General features: G+C 37.3%; 1 protein-coding gene across 6 annotated transcripts in view; it reads right to left on the reverse strand.

Moving 5' to 3' along the window:
- mybpc3 (myosin binding protein C3) overlaps positions 1-13,412 on the reverse strand; it is a 38,550-nt gene extending 25,138 nt beyond the window's left edge. For 3 of the 6 annotated variants that reach the window (XM_039794297.1, XM_039794300.1, XM_039794296.1), the window contains exons 1-10: positions 13,289-13,412; positions 8,459-8,728; positions 5,918-6,043; positions 5,334-5,411; positions 4,700-4,848; positions 4,097-4,214; positions 3,949-3,997; positions 2,916-2,954; positions 766-825; positions 636-638 (exon numbers count right to left, since the gene is read on the reverse strand). In XM_039794297.1, coding sequence (XP_039650231.1) covers positions 636-638; positions 766-825; positions 2,916-2,954; positions 3,949-3,997; positions 4,097-4,214; positions 4,700-4,848; positions 5,334-5,411; positions 5,918-6,043; positions 8,459-8,728; positions 13,289-13,313 — 917 coding nt within the window. In that variant the 5' untranslated portion in view covers positions 13,314-13,412. The remainder of the gene's footprint in view (positions 1-635; positions 639-765; positions 826-2,915; positions 2,955-3,948; positions 3,998-4,096; positions 4,215-4,699; positions 4,849-5,333; positions 5,412-5,917; positions 6,044-8,458; positions 8,729-13,288) is intronic. The other 3 variants (XM_039794299.1, XM_039794298.1, XM_039794302.1) reach the window with 2 other exon arrangements.
- Positions 13,413-16,221: the final 2,809 nt, after the last annotated feature.

Below are 16,221 nucleotides of genomic sequence, written 5' to 3' on the forward strand. Positions count from 1 at the left end.
TCAAAGGTAGAACCCAAGCGGCAAATATGGCAAAACAAACCAGACATGTTAAAACACAGCATTTCAACAGCAACACAATCAGCATATTAGAAATATGCCTTTAAAACAAATAAATAATTTACCAATGGTTAAACTGCAGGGAAGCAAGCATGCACGTATTAGTACTAAATAACTTCATTTTTTGTTGGGGTTTGACATGGTGTCCAATTGTATTTCTTGCACAGGGGACAATAAGTATCTGGTGATGGTGTGTTTGATGCACAGAAGTGATTTCTTCGATGTGTTGGGAAGGTGACTTGTGTTTCTGAGCTAAGACTGCAAATGTCAAAGAAAGAGGGCTCATCAACAACATGTGGAGGGGAGAGAAAAATAACTCTAAAAACTGCCTGATTGGTAAAGAAGTGTTGCTGTGGGAGTTATTGTAGTATGAGTGAGAAGGCAAAGGCAGAGGAATGAAATGATTTGAAGAAGCCTTTGCAAACTCAAAAGAATGCCAAACCTCATTTTCAAGTTAAAATCTGTGGACACATCATGTCACACTAACTTATCATTGTGCTCAGGCATATTTGCCTGCAGGTAAGTGTTATCAGGCGATCATTCCAGATGTTAGTTTGCTAAATGCAGAAGTAGCTTACTCTCTGAAGATGCAGGACGATCCAGGAAGAATGAGAGTGAGACAGAAACAAATTATAAAGCGGGAAGGAAAAACAAAGTTCCCTTATCCTGAAGGTCTAGAAATTACAGTCAGATTTTGTAAATGCTTACCTCTTTTTTAATAAGGTACTGAAGTCCAGCTCTCCCGAGTCTTCCTTTCCATCGGTACTACTGCAGAAACATCAGCCACCAGCAGCAAAACATCAACAACAGCACAGTAGGCTACATGATTGCTCCCCCAAAAAAGATACATGTTAATGCTTTACAGACATGGATTGTTTTAAACGTCCCATGGCATGAAAATTTCACTTTATGAGGTTTTTTAACATTAATATGCGTTCCCCCAGCCTGCCTATCTTGCTCCTTATGAGGTCATAAGGAGCAAGGTTACCTCCCCTTTCTTTGCTTTGCCCGCCCAGAGAATTTGGCCTGCCCATGAGAGAGAGACATCACGGCTTTCAAATGAGCAAAGTGGCAGTTGATCAAGGCCACACCCCCACCCTCCACCTTGCCCCCCCCCTCCCCCCTCCTCAATAGCTACAGACAAAGAAATGGCACATACTAAGGAAAGCTCATTGTGGGACTGGCTCTAGTGGCTGTAATTCTGCACCAAGGCTGGATTTCAGGAAAGAGACTTCAGATACAGTATTAGGGGACCACTAAGGCCTATATAAAAGCATCCAAAGCGCACCATGTCATGGGACCTTTAAATAAAACCAATCCACATTTCTAGGCTTTTACACAATATAAATAATTTCCTGTTTACCCATGCTCCAATGTGCAAGAAGAAGATTCTAAGATTACAAAATAGAAATTTGATTGGACAGAGTCATTCTGAAGACTGAAAGGAAACGGTGGATAAAAGAAGTGCATGAACAGGCAGATGTTTTTGCTGGAGAGACAGGTGTTGCCATGTTTAAAGGAACAATAGTTGTCACTTTGGGAAATACGCTTATTTATTCATACCAATGTTTGTGTGTTAACTATGGAACCAGAGCCGAGAGTCCATTAGCCTAGCATAAAGACTGGAAGCAGGGTGAAGCAGCGAGCCTGGCTCTCTCAAAATCTATCTAGGACTTCTAATAAACACATTATGTCTCATTTGACATCTCATTATGTCTCTGACAATGTGTGTGTTTTAGTGTGTGAATTGTCATAGTATGTGTATTTCCTTTTAAAAACTTTGTAAAGTGTCGTTGAGTGTTTAAAAAAAGTGCTTTATAAATAAAATGCATTATTGTTTCATCAATACAAACATGTTGTAGTTTTACTGGGAGTTGTGTGCTGTAACAACAGCCTAGCCAGTACAATGATACCGTGAGGTTGATACTGTGAACTCCTGGGGCACCTGTTAACTAGCCAGGTTTACACCTGCCTCCAGTCCTGCTACGCTAACTTAATGGCCTCCTGGCTCGAGCGTCAAAGTTAACACACACATATGAGAGTGGTCTCAATTTTCTAACTCTCGGAAAGAAAGCCAATGCATAATGTCCAATTATTCCCCTAAGCCATGAACAGCAGCAGCCATCCAAGCAAAAACAATACAAAACACTCAAGGTTATAGGAAACAAAGCTCACCATAGGGTCTGTTTGACTTTAATCAGTGGGATAAAAGATAAAAAGTGCGCTTGTCTCCTGCCTTCTGATCCAACAGCAGGATTAGAAGCTGAGTCTCTGGTTTATGTGGTGAAATTACAACACACCATAGCTGCACTTCCTCTATGTGGCAACCCTGTGGAAGAGTTCATTTACTGAAAAGCCTGTGTGTCTTAGCACATCCTGTCCTTTCAGTACGATCAAACCACCGTCAAAGCTCACTCTGCCGGGTAGCTGTTTGTGCAGCTGGCTCTGCTGTTTTGATCGAGACCCAGGGGTAGATCAGAGAGAGCTGACGGCTGCAACCAGCGCATGTTACTCAACAGTTTAATAAACAGATCTCAAGGTATCAAGATATGCTTGAGTCAAAGGTTAACACAATGACAGCTACTATAGTTGGCTACTACATCCAGGATTTTGAATTTGATTCCTATCAGCTCTCTCATGGTCTTTATTCTGTGGTCGTTCTCTCAAAATCCAGCAGATTGGAGGCTGCACCATCCACAACACTGGTTCTGTTTGACCTGATTTAGAGAAGAGACAGGCCACAGGAGAGAGACAGGGTCTCTGATACTGGTCCTGGTTTCTCTTTTTAGGCTTTAACAATCAGAATTCTCAGAGCTGGAATATGAGCCCCCATTGTTGCAACAAACCCCCTTTACTACCTTGATGGTGGTCCACTTCTCTTCTTACTGGCTTCACTCCTAATAGGTTAGCATTTCCACAGTTATTTGTTACACAAAACATGGTAATATTTCACCTGAACACTGACGTCTGGCATCTGTGTTAATCTCTTCAATCCTGATCAGCCAATAAAATGATAAATATTAAGTCTGACCTAGTGTTGATTGAGTCTGACAACAAACTAATGGTTACAATCTGCTCCTTATCAACTTTGCTATATGCACAACCATGTCTTTTTGCTACTTAAATGGCTAGTGACGTCCTAAAGGATACAAGTTTCAAATAATCCAGCTCATCAGGACACAAATTACTGCTGCAGCACTCTTCAGCCCTTTAACCTCTAAATGGTCATGGATTATTTAAAAGAAAAACCTCTTCGTCCCATCACTGTGCTGTTTATGCATTATATATCAATATGGATGGTGCTTACAATATGATTTAAATACACCTGTCCTGGAACAAACCTATTCACAGAGTACAGCAGTGAATAGCAGAATATGGATAATTTTGTTTAACTTTACAGTAGTTTGGTGTCTTTTTTATCACATAATTATCTCATTTGAGATTAGCAGGTATTAAATAGCTGAAGCCAAAAACAAAAACAAAAAAAACTGAAGAAGCACTGGAGCAGAATAAAGTATAATTTTCATATAGTCCTACTCTTCATATGAATCCATAATTCCAAATTAAAATAATAAATAAAATAAATAAAATCAATTTAAAGCAGTATATGTATTTAATATTAAAATGATAGTATGAATCAACACTGTATGAATTGTATTTGTAACTGATCAAGTATTTCAGTATCTAAGGTACAAGGGTTTGCTCTTGCACTGTAAAGAAAAGAAACCCAGGTCGACTTTTATAGCTGTGCGATACTAGCCGGGCAGCCAAACGCTTAATGTGAAACTAATATAGCAAAAAAGGAAACTAATCAATCAGCATATAATCAATTTAAATGTGACCAAAGATATTTTGTATTTTATACAAAGTAATAAAGTCTTATAAACTTACGTGCGCCTAAAAGCTGCTCTTATGTCGAGCCCTTCAGCAGCACAAGCCTCTGAAATACAAGAGAATCATGTAAGTGACTGAAATGATGATAGATGCAACATTAATGAGTGCCACAAAGAATCTGTCATGTACCAACAGGCCCTCTCACCATGTACAGCCAACTCAAAATTACAGCTGTCAAACTTGTCCCTGGATGTAACCTCACATCTGTAAGCTCCAGCAAAGTTAGGCTTGGCTGCGATGATTTGCATCTCAAACGTGTAAACCTGCAACCACATGCATGAGGAGGGATGTGAGAAGGCTAGTGTGAGGTTTGTGAGAACATCTTTGATTCAAAACCTTATTGTACATATGCTTCATATGTATTACATTATTAGTCATTGTAAAGGTTTGTTTCTCCATCTTGTTCTGATATTCTTAAATTAAAGTCTCCCCAAAACATTACCTCTAAGGCTTAGGATAAGCGTGCCTGCCGTATCGTGTTATCAGGATGAGTGACTGAGGCAAGAGCTTGCAAAACTGAGGGTTAGAAGGCCAAGACTTGCAAAACACCTTTGTTGCCTCAAAGTAAAACGTTACATATTGCAATTTTTAACTTAGTCTAATGCCAAAATAGATATCATGGGCAATTGTCCATGGGCTCTTTAAATAAAGCAATACAATCACACATATATTATGTGTCTTAAGACATCAAAATATGACCTCTAGGATATGTTTCTGTTTTAGTGCATGCAGCAATAGTCTACAGTACCTTACTGCTGCGGTCATATGTCTCCTTTAGCTGCAGGTGTTTTCCAGACTTGCTGGCGAGGTCCATCCACTTCCCTTTGAACCATTTGATGGTGGGTTTCTTCAGCAATGACTCAGCATTCACTTTAGCCACAAACGTGATGTTTTCACCTGTACAAAAGATGAATTTGTCATGTGAATCAACACATTATCCTTCAGATTCTGATATCCAATGAAGCATGGATATAATGTTATATATTGCCATAAAGTGCCATATATTTTATCAGTTGGATCTAGGACGTACATATATATATATATATATATATATATATATCCCCAAATATTGGGAAAGTAAAAAAAACTGAATTTATCAACAATATGGGATGAATTGTAGTTTTAAAATTAAAAGCACCAATTATATTTATAGCACTTTAATATTATTTCCATAAATGTCGCTTTCTCTTCAAATTTCACAATACCTTGCCCAGCTCAGTGTTTGAACTGAAACATATAATAATAACAACACTAATGTTAAACCTTGTTAAGAGGTGAACAGTTTATTGCACAAAATGTGACACCCACCTCATAATCATGCAACTTTCTGCAAGGGATAATTGACACCTAGTTTAGATTATTTCCCATTTGAAGCCACTCACCTACAGTGACCTCCCCACTCTGGGGTTTCTCTGTGAACAGTCCAATCAGGTCCTGTCTGGTGTCCGGAGGCTGTCCGTCTGAATAATCCAACAGGGTCAGAGCAAAATGCCACAACACGAAGTTGAGGGATCAAAATCAACCGTTTAATTCAAATGTACGTTAAAAATTAAAGCAGGTAATGAAAACCTTTTTCATTTGGCAGACTCAAGCTGGTTATTTCAAGGTGACAAATTGGGTGTATGACAAAATTGTTTTATAAATGTTATACACCCAAGGGTTCTTCAGCTCACACAGGTTTACAAGATACTTCTTTCACTACATACAGTGGCAAGAGAAATCAAAAAGCAAACCAAGCAACCATTTAGTACTGTATGGATATGTGTCAAAAAATAGAATATGCAATATAAACGTATGGCAGGTAAGCCCAATGGCTTTTGTGTAAACATGTATTTTAATGTATATTTATGTGATGTTTTTGAGTGTTTCGTTTTCAGGAAAAGCTTAACTCAAAGATTATGATATTGTGATGGACAGTATGATGTACATTAATGATTGAACAAAGGAAAGGGACTGAGTAACTCACCCTCAGCTGGAGGAGCATCATGTGTTGGGGCAGCGGTCTGGTCCTCTGTGGGTGCTGCTGCAGGCGGAGCAGGAGCCTGTTCTGGTTCTACACCGGACTCCCCAGGTGCATCAGCAGGCCCCTCAGCTGTGTTCCCATCATCACCAAAGAGATTAACAAGTCACAAGTAAGAGGTACAAAGAACAATATTGGGTCTGTGCGCTTTACCCCTATTAACAAGTAATCAGCTCCAAAAAAGGCAAATGACCTATGTACTAAACATAATTTATTTATTTATTATTTATTATTATAGAAAGCATAATTGTGTTTTTCGTTCTCTTTATTTTAAGCAAAACTTTAAATGATTTTATATGTGAATATTTTGTGTACCAAGGCACATAATCTGTGAAATTTATATATATATATATTTTTTTTTATACAATTTAATCTATTTGATATTCTTTTAAACACTGTTCTGTCAAAGTGAAAATATTCTCTGGTGAACATCTTCACTCTAAACCCAGATTTAGTTGTAATTAAACTTTTTAGTGGTCACTACTTATTCTCTCATGTTTAGTTAAAAAACATATTCATTACTAAATCACATTAGTTGTTTGTAATAATCATCTTAAGTATGCAGTGCACAGGATCTGAAGTTTTTTGTATGGGAGGGGCGGGGTCATTTGAACTGTTCTGCTCTGAAGCGATGCAAAGGCTCATGGCAAAAAGAAAATATGTTCTGAACGGTTTCTGTCCTAGCTAAAGTGCACTTTAATAATGTTCTGTTAATGTTTTGGGTGTGCATTTATGTTATCTGGGTTTTAGTTTTGTATGGTTGATTTAGTGTCCATGTTTATCTACATTTATTCTTGTACCATGAGATCCAGGTGGGGACTGATGGGAACTGGACAGTGAGACTGTGATTAATGGCATATACAGAGATTGGAAACTAGTATCTCTGTTCCCTAAGTGAATTTATCATGCAGTACAATACATTGGAAAATTACAATGATTTGTGTGTATAATTTACCCTACCATTTTGTTTGAAAAGATGTGTTGAATGAATTGTTCTTAAAGTCACACTGTCATGAAGGAAAAACATTATTTATGTAAACAAATTATTTGTTAGTACTGGTAAGTAGCCTAATGTTTTATATTTGTTGTGTTTCTTTGCATGTTTAAAGCTATAGTGCGTAGTTTCTGTCATTAAGTTTCACCTTGTGTAAAAACTTAGATGGTTTAAGGCAACGGGTTTCCATGCAAACTTCTAGTAAAGTCAACTAATAACAGAGATAACAGTGTATCGCTCAAATATTTCTTATGTCTTATCATCTTTGAATGGCTGGACGATTTTCCATGTGTTATCAGCTGCCTCTCATGCCTATCCTGAGCGCCAGTCAAGTGGTGGTTACTCATGAGGAAATAATGTGCTGGTGTGAGGGTCAAGGTCTCCGTGCAGACAGAGTACGGGTGGCTATGATATGAGCCACAGACAGCTGTAGGACGTCTCTTGTTGTAGCACACTGGGCCCATTAGTCTGCTGCCTTTCTTTAGGATTTGTTTCCACCTTATCAAATCCAAACAAACGACCTCAGCGGGTCACACTGACAGACTAATGGCCTTGCTAATGGCACAAACGTTGCTCTGTGATCCGCTACAGCACACAGTCATTGCAGCATACAGAACAGTGTAAAGTGCTGGACAAAATGATTGTGATTAAGTCAGTGATTGCAAATATCCAGATCGTTAAAGGAATAGTTTGACATTTTAGGAAATTTCCTGTCTGTATGGTAAATATGAAGCTACAACTAGGAGACAGGTAGCTTAGCTTAGCATAAAAACTAGAAGCAGGGGAAAACAGCTAGCCTGGCTCTGTGCAAAGGTAACAAAATCCAACACCAAAGCACATTGAACATGTTGTTTGTTTAGCATAAAACTTCAAGCCCAAAAGGGTTTAGCCTACTTCCGCGTTGTGTGGCCCATTTCACACATGCGTATTAATGTTTCTCCTGCTGCTGGCCCGTAGACTTTACATAGGAATCATGCACATAAAAAATGTATTGCAAGTATTCATAGTTAATTCATACAAAGAGAGAAAAAATACTCATCAAAGGTTTTACGTAATGTTTTTTGGAGATTTTATTACCTTTGGACAGAGCCAGGCTAGCTGTTTCCCCTTGCTTTCTCTTATGCTAAGCTAAGACAATTGTCTGTTGGTTTCACCCTGACATTTGAGAGACAAATATGTGAGTGGTATTAATTTTCTCATCTCACTCTCTGCATGTGAAGCTAATAAGCGTATTTCCTAAAATGTCAAACCATTCCTTTAAGAGCAAACACTTCTTAAAGACAGAGCACACAAAGCTGTTTCAGAGAGCAGTCACTGTCTAGAATGTGAGTTCATGTGCAGAACATTAAGTGCATGCAGTGCATCAAGTATTTACTGCCTCAGTGGTTTTCTGCATTGAGTGCTTTATTTTGCTTTGTGCTCTGTGACGACGTAGCCAGTAGGTGAGCCAACAGAGACCTCAAACACACAGCTGCAGGATCAAAGTCTCGTACCTGGCTTTGAAACAACCTTCAGGTCAAACTTGACCTTTGACCCCCCAGCTATCACCGCGTAGACATTGGCATCTTCCTTGGTAATAGCTTTTATAGCGAGGTAGTGCTTGTTTCCGTCGGCTGTGATCACATATTTGTCGCCACTGGCAATGTCCTTTGAGTTGCACTGCCATTTTACTTTAGCATCAGGCTTCTCTGTTTCTGCTTCATAGACCACAGAGGACCCCTCCTCTGCCTCCTGAGTCTTTGGTTTCTTGGCAAATGCTGAAACTGAAGAGGGAGGGTGGGTTCAAAATAAAAAGTAAGCCTTTTGAAGTGTCAGTTAGACTTTGTTTTAACATGTCTGCTGTAAGGGTGTAATCAAATCATCTTGAGGAGTAAACACACATGCTATAATTGTCTTGCTGAATGGACATTAATGAGAATTTTGTTAAATTGCAAGAAAAACAAGTAACTGTAAGTAAAAGTTGCCTCATGCTTTGCACCCTAAGTGTTTTGTTATTTTATATGTTGTTATTTTAAATTAAATAAAAGACCCCAAACACACACATATATATATATATATATATATATATATATATTTATATATATGAGTATATGAGAGTATATGAGTAACATTTAATCATTTTTTTATTATTGAAAGATAATCTAATCATTGATTCAGAAACAAATGCCACGCCTGAAGAAAGAACAATACTCTAACAAAGACCATTCATATTTTAGCAAAAGAAGAAGAAGGCTCATGAGCTCAAAAAATAGTGTTGTACAGTCTGCAGCACACTGGGTGGGGCTAGCTGAAAACCAATGAATTTGCCTTTTCTATTTGTCTCAAAGCACCAACATCTGGCTTTATGAAGTCTTATTTGTGCATTCTTGAGAGAATACTGAATTCTAAAGCATACAGTTTGGGCTTCGTTTGAGGAGTTGAAAAGAAAGAAGGTAAAAGGACTGAAACTCTACAGTTATTCAACATAAACACATTAATTATTTAATTAATCAGAGTCATGACTAATTTAAAGTTGTTCCTAAGAATGCCAACTCAGTAGTGATGTCCTTGTAGAGTGTCCTTGTGTTTATAATGTGACCTCTTGCGCCCATTCACATTGTATTTGTGTAAAAAGGCCATTGCACTGTCTGAGAACAGACTATTCACATTGATATCTTTCACTAAAGTAAAAGTAGCATTACCACAATCCAAAAAATAAAGTCCTGCATTTGATGTTATACTTAAGTACAAAGGTATAAGGCTAGATCTATCAAAAGTACTCCAGAATGTTTCTATTGTATTATTATTATTATTATTATTATTATTACTATTAGCAGTAGTAGTAGTAGTATTACTATCATAAACATATAAACAGCATTTTCATGGTGTATCTCCAACAAATATGGAACTAATTTTAAGTGATTTATAAATGCAACGTAGGAAAGCTTTTTTGCACACCTCTTTTGTCGGGCAGGTGCGTAGGATATGATCAAAAGTAGCAGATCAAATTTTTTTAGAGAATATCCCGCACACTGACAATTACGCAAGCAATCATTTATTTAGAAGAAAAATACAACATTTCGGTCTAAAGTGATTTATAAATGACATGGAAGTTTAATCTATAACAAGGTATTATACCTTATAAACTGGCCATATGTTTTATAATAATGTAAATCTGCAAAGTAACGAATGCTGTCAGAAAAATGCAGGGTAAAAAGTAAAAAGTACATTATTTTCCTCTAAAATGTACAAAGTTGAAGGCAAGTGAAGTTAAGTACGAGTACCTCAACATTGTACTTAAGTACTGTACTTGTTACATTCCACAACTGCATAAGAGATGTTGATCATCACAGGATGGCACACATGCTACGTCCATCCAGTGAATTAAAGTCCATTTACTTTCATTAATTAGCATTCAATCAAAACATTAGCTTGTTTTTGATTGGGGCTTCAGGTGGAACTAAAATGGAGAAAAGCTGAATGAAAATGAACCCCAACCAAGACACACCTGGATCATTTATAACAAACTCAACACAATCACAAAACTGTCTACACTTATCAATAACAGTAACAGGCATGGGTCATGATCCTAAATGAAGAAAATAAACAATTTTGACAAGGTGTCTACCGTCAGTCTATTAATAGTAAGTTTTAAATACATTGTGTAAAACACCAGCTGCAGGAAAGGCAACAGAGAGGTATTTTCATCTTTTTTTTAAAGTTATAAAATGTTCATAGCAATGTCAGTCTCCAACACTTATCTTCTTTAGACCTAAAAATAGTGATTGTACGTGACAGCCCTGAGAGTAGCATGTGTTTAACAGTGAAACAGTAACACCAAGTGTTTGGAATCATGAAATGTACTTAGGCGTATTTTATATGCATATTGTTTCTAGGTTTGAGACAGAACAAAAAAACTTCATGTGTTGCAAGATGACCTTATGAGTTTATATATAGGATGCATATGTACTGGACTAATGAATGAGGCTCGCCGGCTTCAGCTGCAACAGGGGCACAGGTATCATAGTCGAGGGATTAACTGGATTCTATTTTTGTGACTCTGGAGGCACAGAATGAATGATGTGCGCTCAGTCTGTCTGCAGCCAGCGATCTCTACTGTTGCGACACCTCTTGTCATGTTGTCAATGAGTCATGCCGCTGTACCTGTCACACCACTATCACGTTTGAAGTAAAATCCCTCTCCTAGTTTTAGTTAGTTATATATATCATTTGAGTTAGTTACTTGTTTTACTCAGCAGCCTTTCTTTTAACATAAGTGGTGCTATGGGTAACTGTTTACATGAGTGGGTACCCATTTTGTTTGTATTATGCAAGCACGAAAGCACCTTCACTTTTTTTATTTTTTTCTGGCCATTTGGGGGCAGCGGAAATAAGTTGTGAACACAACATTGATACATGATTACCTTTTAAGTTGATATGGCAAACTTGTTTCTTATTTTCACATCCAGGAGTTATAGAGCATCATTGTCATTAATTTAAAGTTGTGTTTTTGGCCAACTGATGAATCTAAATCCAATATTCACTCTCTTGAGTAAACTCTCTTAGCTCTGTCTTTGGTCTCCTGAGGGAAATATCTGGCTCTTTGGCTGCTAAATGCTCTACTACGTTCATCGGCTGGTCACTTAATGTTTTGAGAGCTTTTTCACTAAAAACAGCTGCCTGCTGCAGCTGAAAACAAAGCTATGGAAGCGCTGAGACTTAACCAAAACAGTAAAGTTGCGGCTCAGATAGCTAAACTATGAGCTTGAACTCACTGAGCTAATGGAAGTTGCAAATTCAGGTGACAATTCTCTGAAGGTACCTTAATACGAGCAACTCCTTTAACAATATCACATTATTTTCACATTGTCATTTAATACACTGTTATATAAAAAAAAGGATGATTAAAGACGCTTTAAAATACATATTGCATTGCTTTAAAATAAACATGCTTTGACAAATCATGTTTATTTCAATACTACAAAACACTGAAAAGCATCATGTTAATTGTGGAGTGTTGATAATAATTGATAAAAATGTAACAGACGCAAGGCGATCATACTGTTCCAAATCCACAACACTAAAGGTCTAGCACTCACAAGCTGGCCATTTGGGCTGCAATGTGTCATCTGATATGTGATACATCGAGCCTCTCACTACACAAATAACAATCCATTCCCACCTAAGAGAGGAAAAACTCATTTGTCAAGTTGCAATCCTGGCGGGCATTTTTGGATCAGCGATGCATTTGTGAATGCAGTGATGCTGGAAATGTGACAGTGTCGATTTCACATCAGTAGATGTTTCAACCTGGATGTGACGTGTAACTGAGTTCCTGACACGGCCAAAAGAGGATTGGAGTAACAAGCTTCTGGCTACGTGAGTATTTGCACCAAGCTAATTGGGTCAGCTTAATAAGCCATGGGATATATTTGAATTATATACAGTATTGGAAGCATAGACTTTTAGTTACTTTACTTGATCTAATGCTTTGTTATGACATTCCCTACTATCTGCAGGGCATTTACTCATCATGCAAATACATTTTTGTCACAATAAATGTTAAAGTTACCAAACCTATGTGGCATCATGCCTCATTTGTATATGGATTTCATGATGTTTTACTTATCAAAGCTTACATTTTTGTCCTACTGCTGCTGTGACTTTAGTTTCTTTGTGTGGAATCAATAAAGGTTATTTTATTTTATCTTGTTATAAAACATAATTTAAAAAATGTAGTTTCTCTATTTTACAGATTTTATTGTCTGGAAATAAATATTTTATTGTCTGGAAATAAATAACCAGTAAATTCAAGTGATCACTGTATGTACAAGATAATGGCAAGAATTTGCTTTTAATTGTGACAAATTATAAAAAATAGTGACTTAAAATTTTTTGTGGGTTTGCAATTTAAAAAGAAAACATGATACAATCTTTAATTTTTCATGTGTAATGTAATAATCACATTATTCTGTAAAGAGTCAAACAGTGTATTGTTGTTTATCATGAAAACAACTTGCAGGTCTCCAGTGAGCGGTTTAGATGTGGTTAATAGTTGCTTAATAGGGGCGTGACCAAACACAGTAGAATATTTTCTCACATTGTTAGTTTCTTAGAAGAAGTTCGTGTTAAAGGAGAATATTGCACAATGTAAGTAAACTGTTAGCTATTCTGTTTCAGGATGTTGATAAGTTCACAGTTCATACGTACTAGACTTTTTTAGACATTTGGTCTTACAACAGGATTATGCTAATGTAGACAATGTACTGTAAGTTGTTCTTTCTTCACCAGTTAAGGACACTTAATGACACATCTTTCAAAAGTAGCTGAGTGAACACGCTTACCTGCTTTTTTGACTGGCTCTGGCATCCTGAATGATGTCCTCTCCTCCACAGTGTGACTCACCCAAACAGTCTGCCGTCTATCTCAACCCCGTGCCTTTAATAGTCCTGTTGATTCCAAAAAGCACCCTCTCCCCGCCTCCTCCTCCTTCATGAACCATCCCACCTCTCCTGCCATTTTAGTTTTCCTAGGCCCAACACAATGTCCAAAAACACAACACCCCCCCGTGCACGTCTGACCTCGAGCTATATTTCAACCATCCTTTCCTCCAACACCTCGGCTGAATGACAGGCCTTGAGAGGGAGGGGACGGGATGTAAGGCAGTGGTTAAATTTAGAGCCTTGAATCCTATAAAAAAGTTTGCTCTTTCCACATCTGTGCTGCACCTGGTCAACCTTTGAATCTAACAATGAATACAAGAGGATGGTTGAGAATACAAGATCTAGAGGTTTGTTACATCTGTTGGCAGAGATGAGTGTGTTTTCGATTCATTTGGGTTGTTTTTTTTGCAGACTTTAAATTCATATTTGTCTTTTTTAGTCTGACTTATCATTTTGTCAGTTTAAAAAAGCTGTCAGGGAATCAAAATACAAGAAAATTGACATAGGCGCTTATACAAATCTACAAATAATTCTAATTCTTATATTTTACTGTACTATACTATATTTACAACATTATACAATACTAGTTGTTACTATAACAAATTGTACTGTTTTATTGCACTGTACTGTACTATACTATGATATATGTTACTATATTATAGGCTACTGCAGTATATTTTACAATATTATGCTACTGCAGTTTTTACTGTGCTATACTTCATTACTATGTACTGCACTATATACTTTATTTTAAATTACTTTACTATGCTATATTTGACTGTATTTTTCGAGAATATAGGCCTATTATACTATATTTTACCATACTATGTTATATTTTACTTTATTACACAGCCTCGTTGAATACTCGATTCTGATTGGTCGATCACGGCATTCTACGGTCAGTGGTCGGTTGTTTCTGTATAGCAGACCATTTATCATTAATCATCAATATTTATGCTCATATGGAACTTCGCATCGGGGTCCTGCATCCCCCCAGTCGGGGTTCAGATTCAAAATAATTCACTCTACATGATTCCTTACATACTATACTATATTTTACAACATATATATATATATATATATATATATATATATATATATATATATATATATATATATATACATACCTACGGTTCCCAATTTTTCCAGGTTTTTACTGAAATTCATGCAGTTGAATGTCTCATTGTACTCTGAAATGAAAGAATAGAACAAATGAACAATTTAAGTTAAAAAGAAATCATGGACATCATGGCTGGCTTCAAACCAGAAAAGTGGCAGTTGGTCAAGGCCACACCCCCACCCTCCACCTTGCCCCGCCCTCTCTCCTCCTCAATAGCTACAGACACAGAAATGGCAAGCTCATTGTGGGACTGGCTGTAGTGGTGTAATTCTGCACCAAGGCTGGATTTCGGGAAAGAGACTTCAGATACAGTATTAGGGGACCACTGAGGCCTATATAAAAGCATCCAAAGAGCACCATGTCATAGGACCTTTAAGCTGTGCTTGAAGCTGTTGTCCTGTGAGCCACCTATCATGCAAGCTGTTGACTCTCAGAAACTTGTCTTCTGATTCTGTTGTGGCTTTGGGTCTGCCAGACCTCTTCCTGTCAGAGTTTCCCCCAGTTTCTAAGTGCCTTTTGATGGTGAAGAATACTGTACTCACTCAATTTCTCTGTAGGAAAGACCAACATTCTTAAGTGTTATGATGGTCTGTCTCTCTTTCATTGTTAATTGCCTTTTCCCCGCCATTTTTATGGCAACACACTACTTTCTGCAGTACAATACTGTTCAAATAATGCTCACGAGGGTACGGTACCACATTGTGTTCCAACAATACTTTTATACAAACAGAGGGGGTTGTAAGTAATCCAGACAAGTTGGAACACATGTGGGAATTGGTAGCACCAACTTTCAAAGCTTGATCAACCTTTAACAGCTTTACGTTGTTAACCCATTTCTTGTTCCCTGAAAAAGGCCTTTTTGTAAAATTCTGAAACGTACATTATTTTTCAGTTTTGGGTAACCTTACTTTTTTTTTTTAACCTCAGGCAGTTCACCACTTACCTTTGTACCATTTTAAGCTATTCATTGGACTTGAGCTGCTAAAATTTCAATAAAAAACTAAAAAAATTGGGGTGTTCTAAAACTTTTGACCGGTATATATATATATATATATATATATATATATATATATATATATATATATATAGAGTGCCTATGGGAAAGTATTTTCTCCGCCCTTGAACGTTTCTGACCTTTTGCCACATTTCAGGCCTCAAACATAAAGATATAAAACTGTAATTTTTTGTGAAGAATCAACAACTAGTGGGACACAATCATGAAGTGGAACGAAATTTATTGGATATTTCAAACCTTTTTAAACAAATAAAAAACTGGAATATATTGACGTGCAAAATTATTCAGCCCCCTTAAGTTAATACTTTGTAGCGCCACCTTTTGCCGCGATTACAGCTGTAAGCGCTTGGGGTATGTCTCTATCAGTTTTGCACATCGAGACTGACATTTTTGCCCATTCCTCCTTGCAAAACAGCCCGAGCTCAGTGAGGTTGGATGGAGAGCGTTTGTGAACAGCAGTTTTCAGTTCTTTCCACAGATTCTCGATTGGATTCAGGTCTGGACTTTGACTTGGCCATTCTAACACCTGGATATGTTATTTTTGTGAACCATTCCATTGTAGATTTTGCTTTATGTTTTGGATCATTGTCTTGTTGGAAGACAAATCTCCGTCCCAGTCTCAGGCTCTTTGCAGACTCCATCAGGTTTTCTTCCAGAATGGTCCTGTATTTGGCTCCATCCATCTTCCCATCAATTTTA

This window comes from Perca fluviatilis, chromosome 3 (assembly GCF_010015445.1).
Source record: "Perca fluviatilis chromosome 3, GENO_Pfluv_1.0, whole genome shotgun sequence".
Taxonomy (NCBI): Eukaryota; Metazoa; Chordata; class Actinopteri; order Perciformes; family Percidae; genus Perca; species Perca fluviatilis.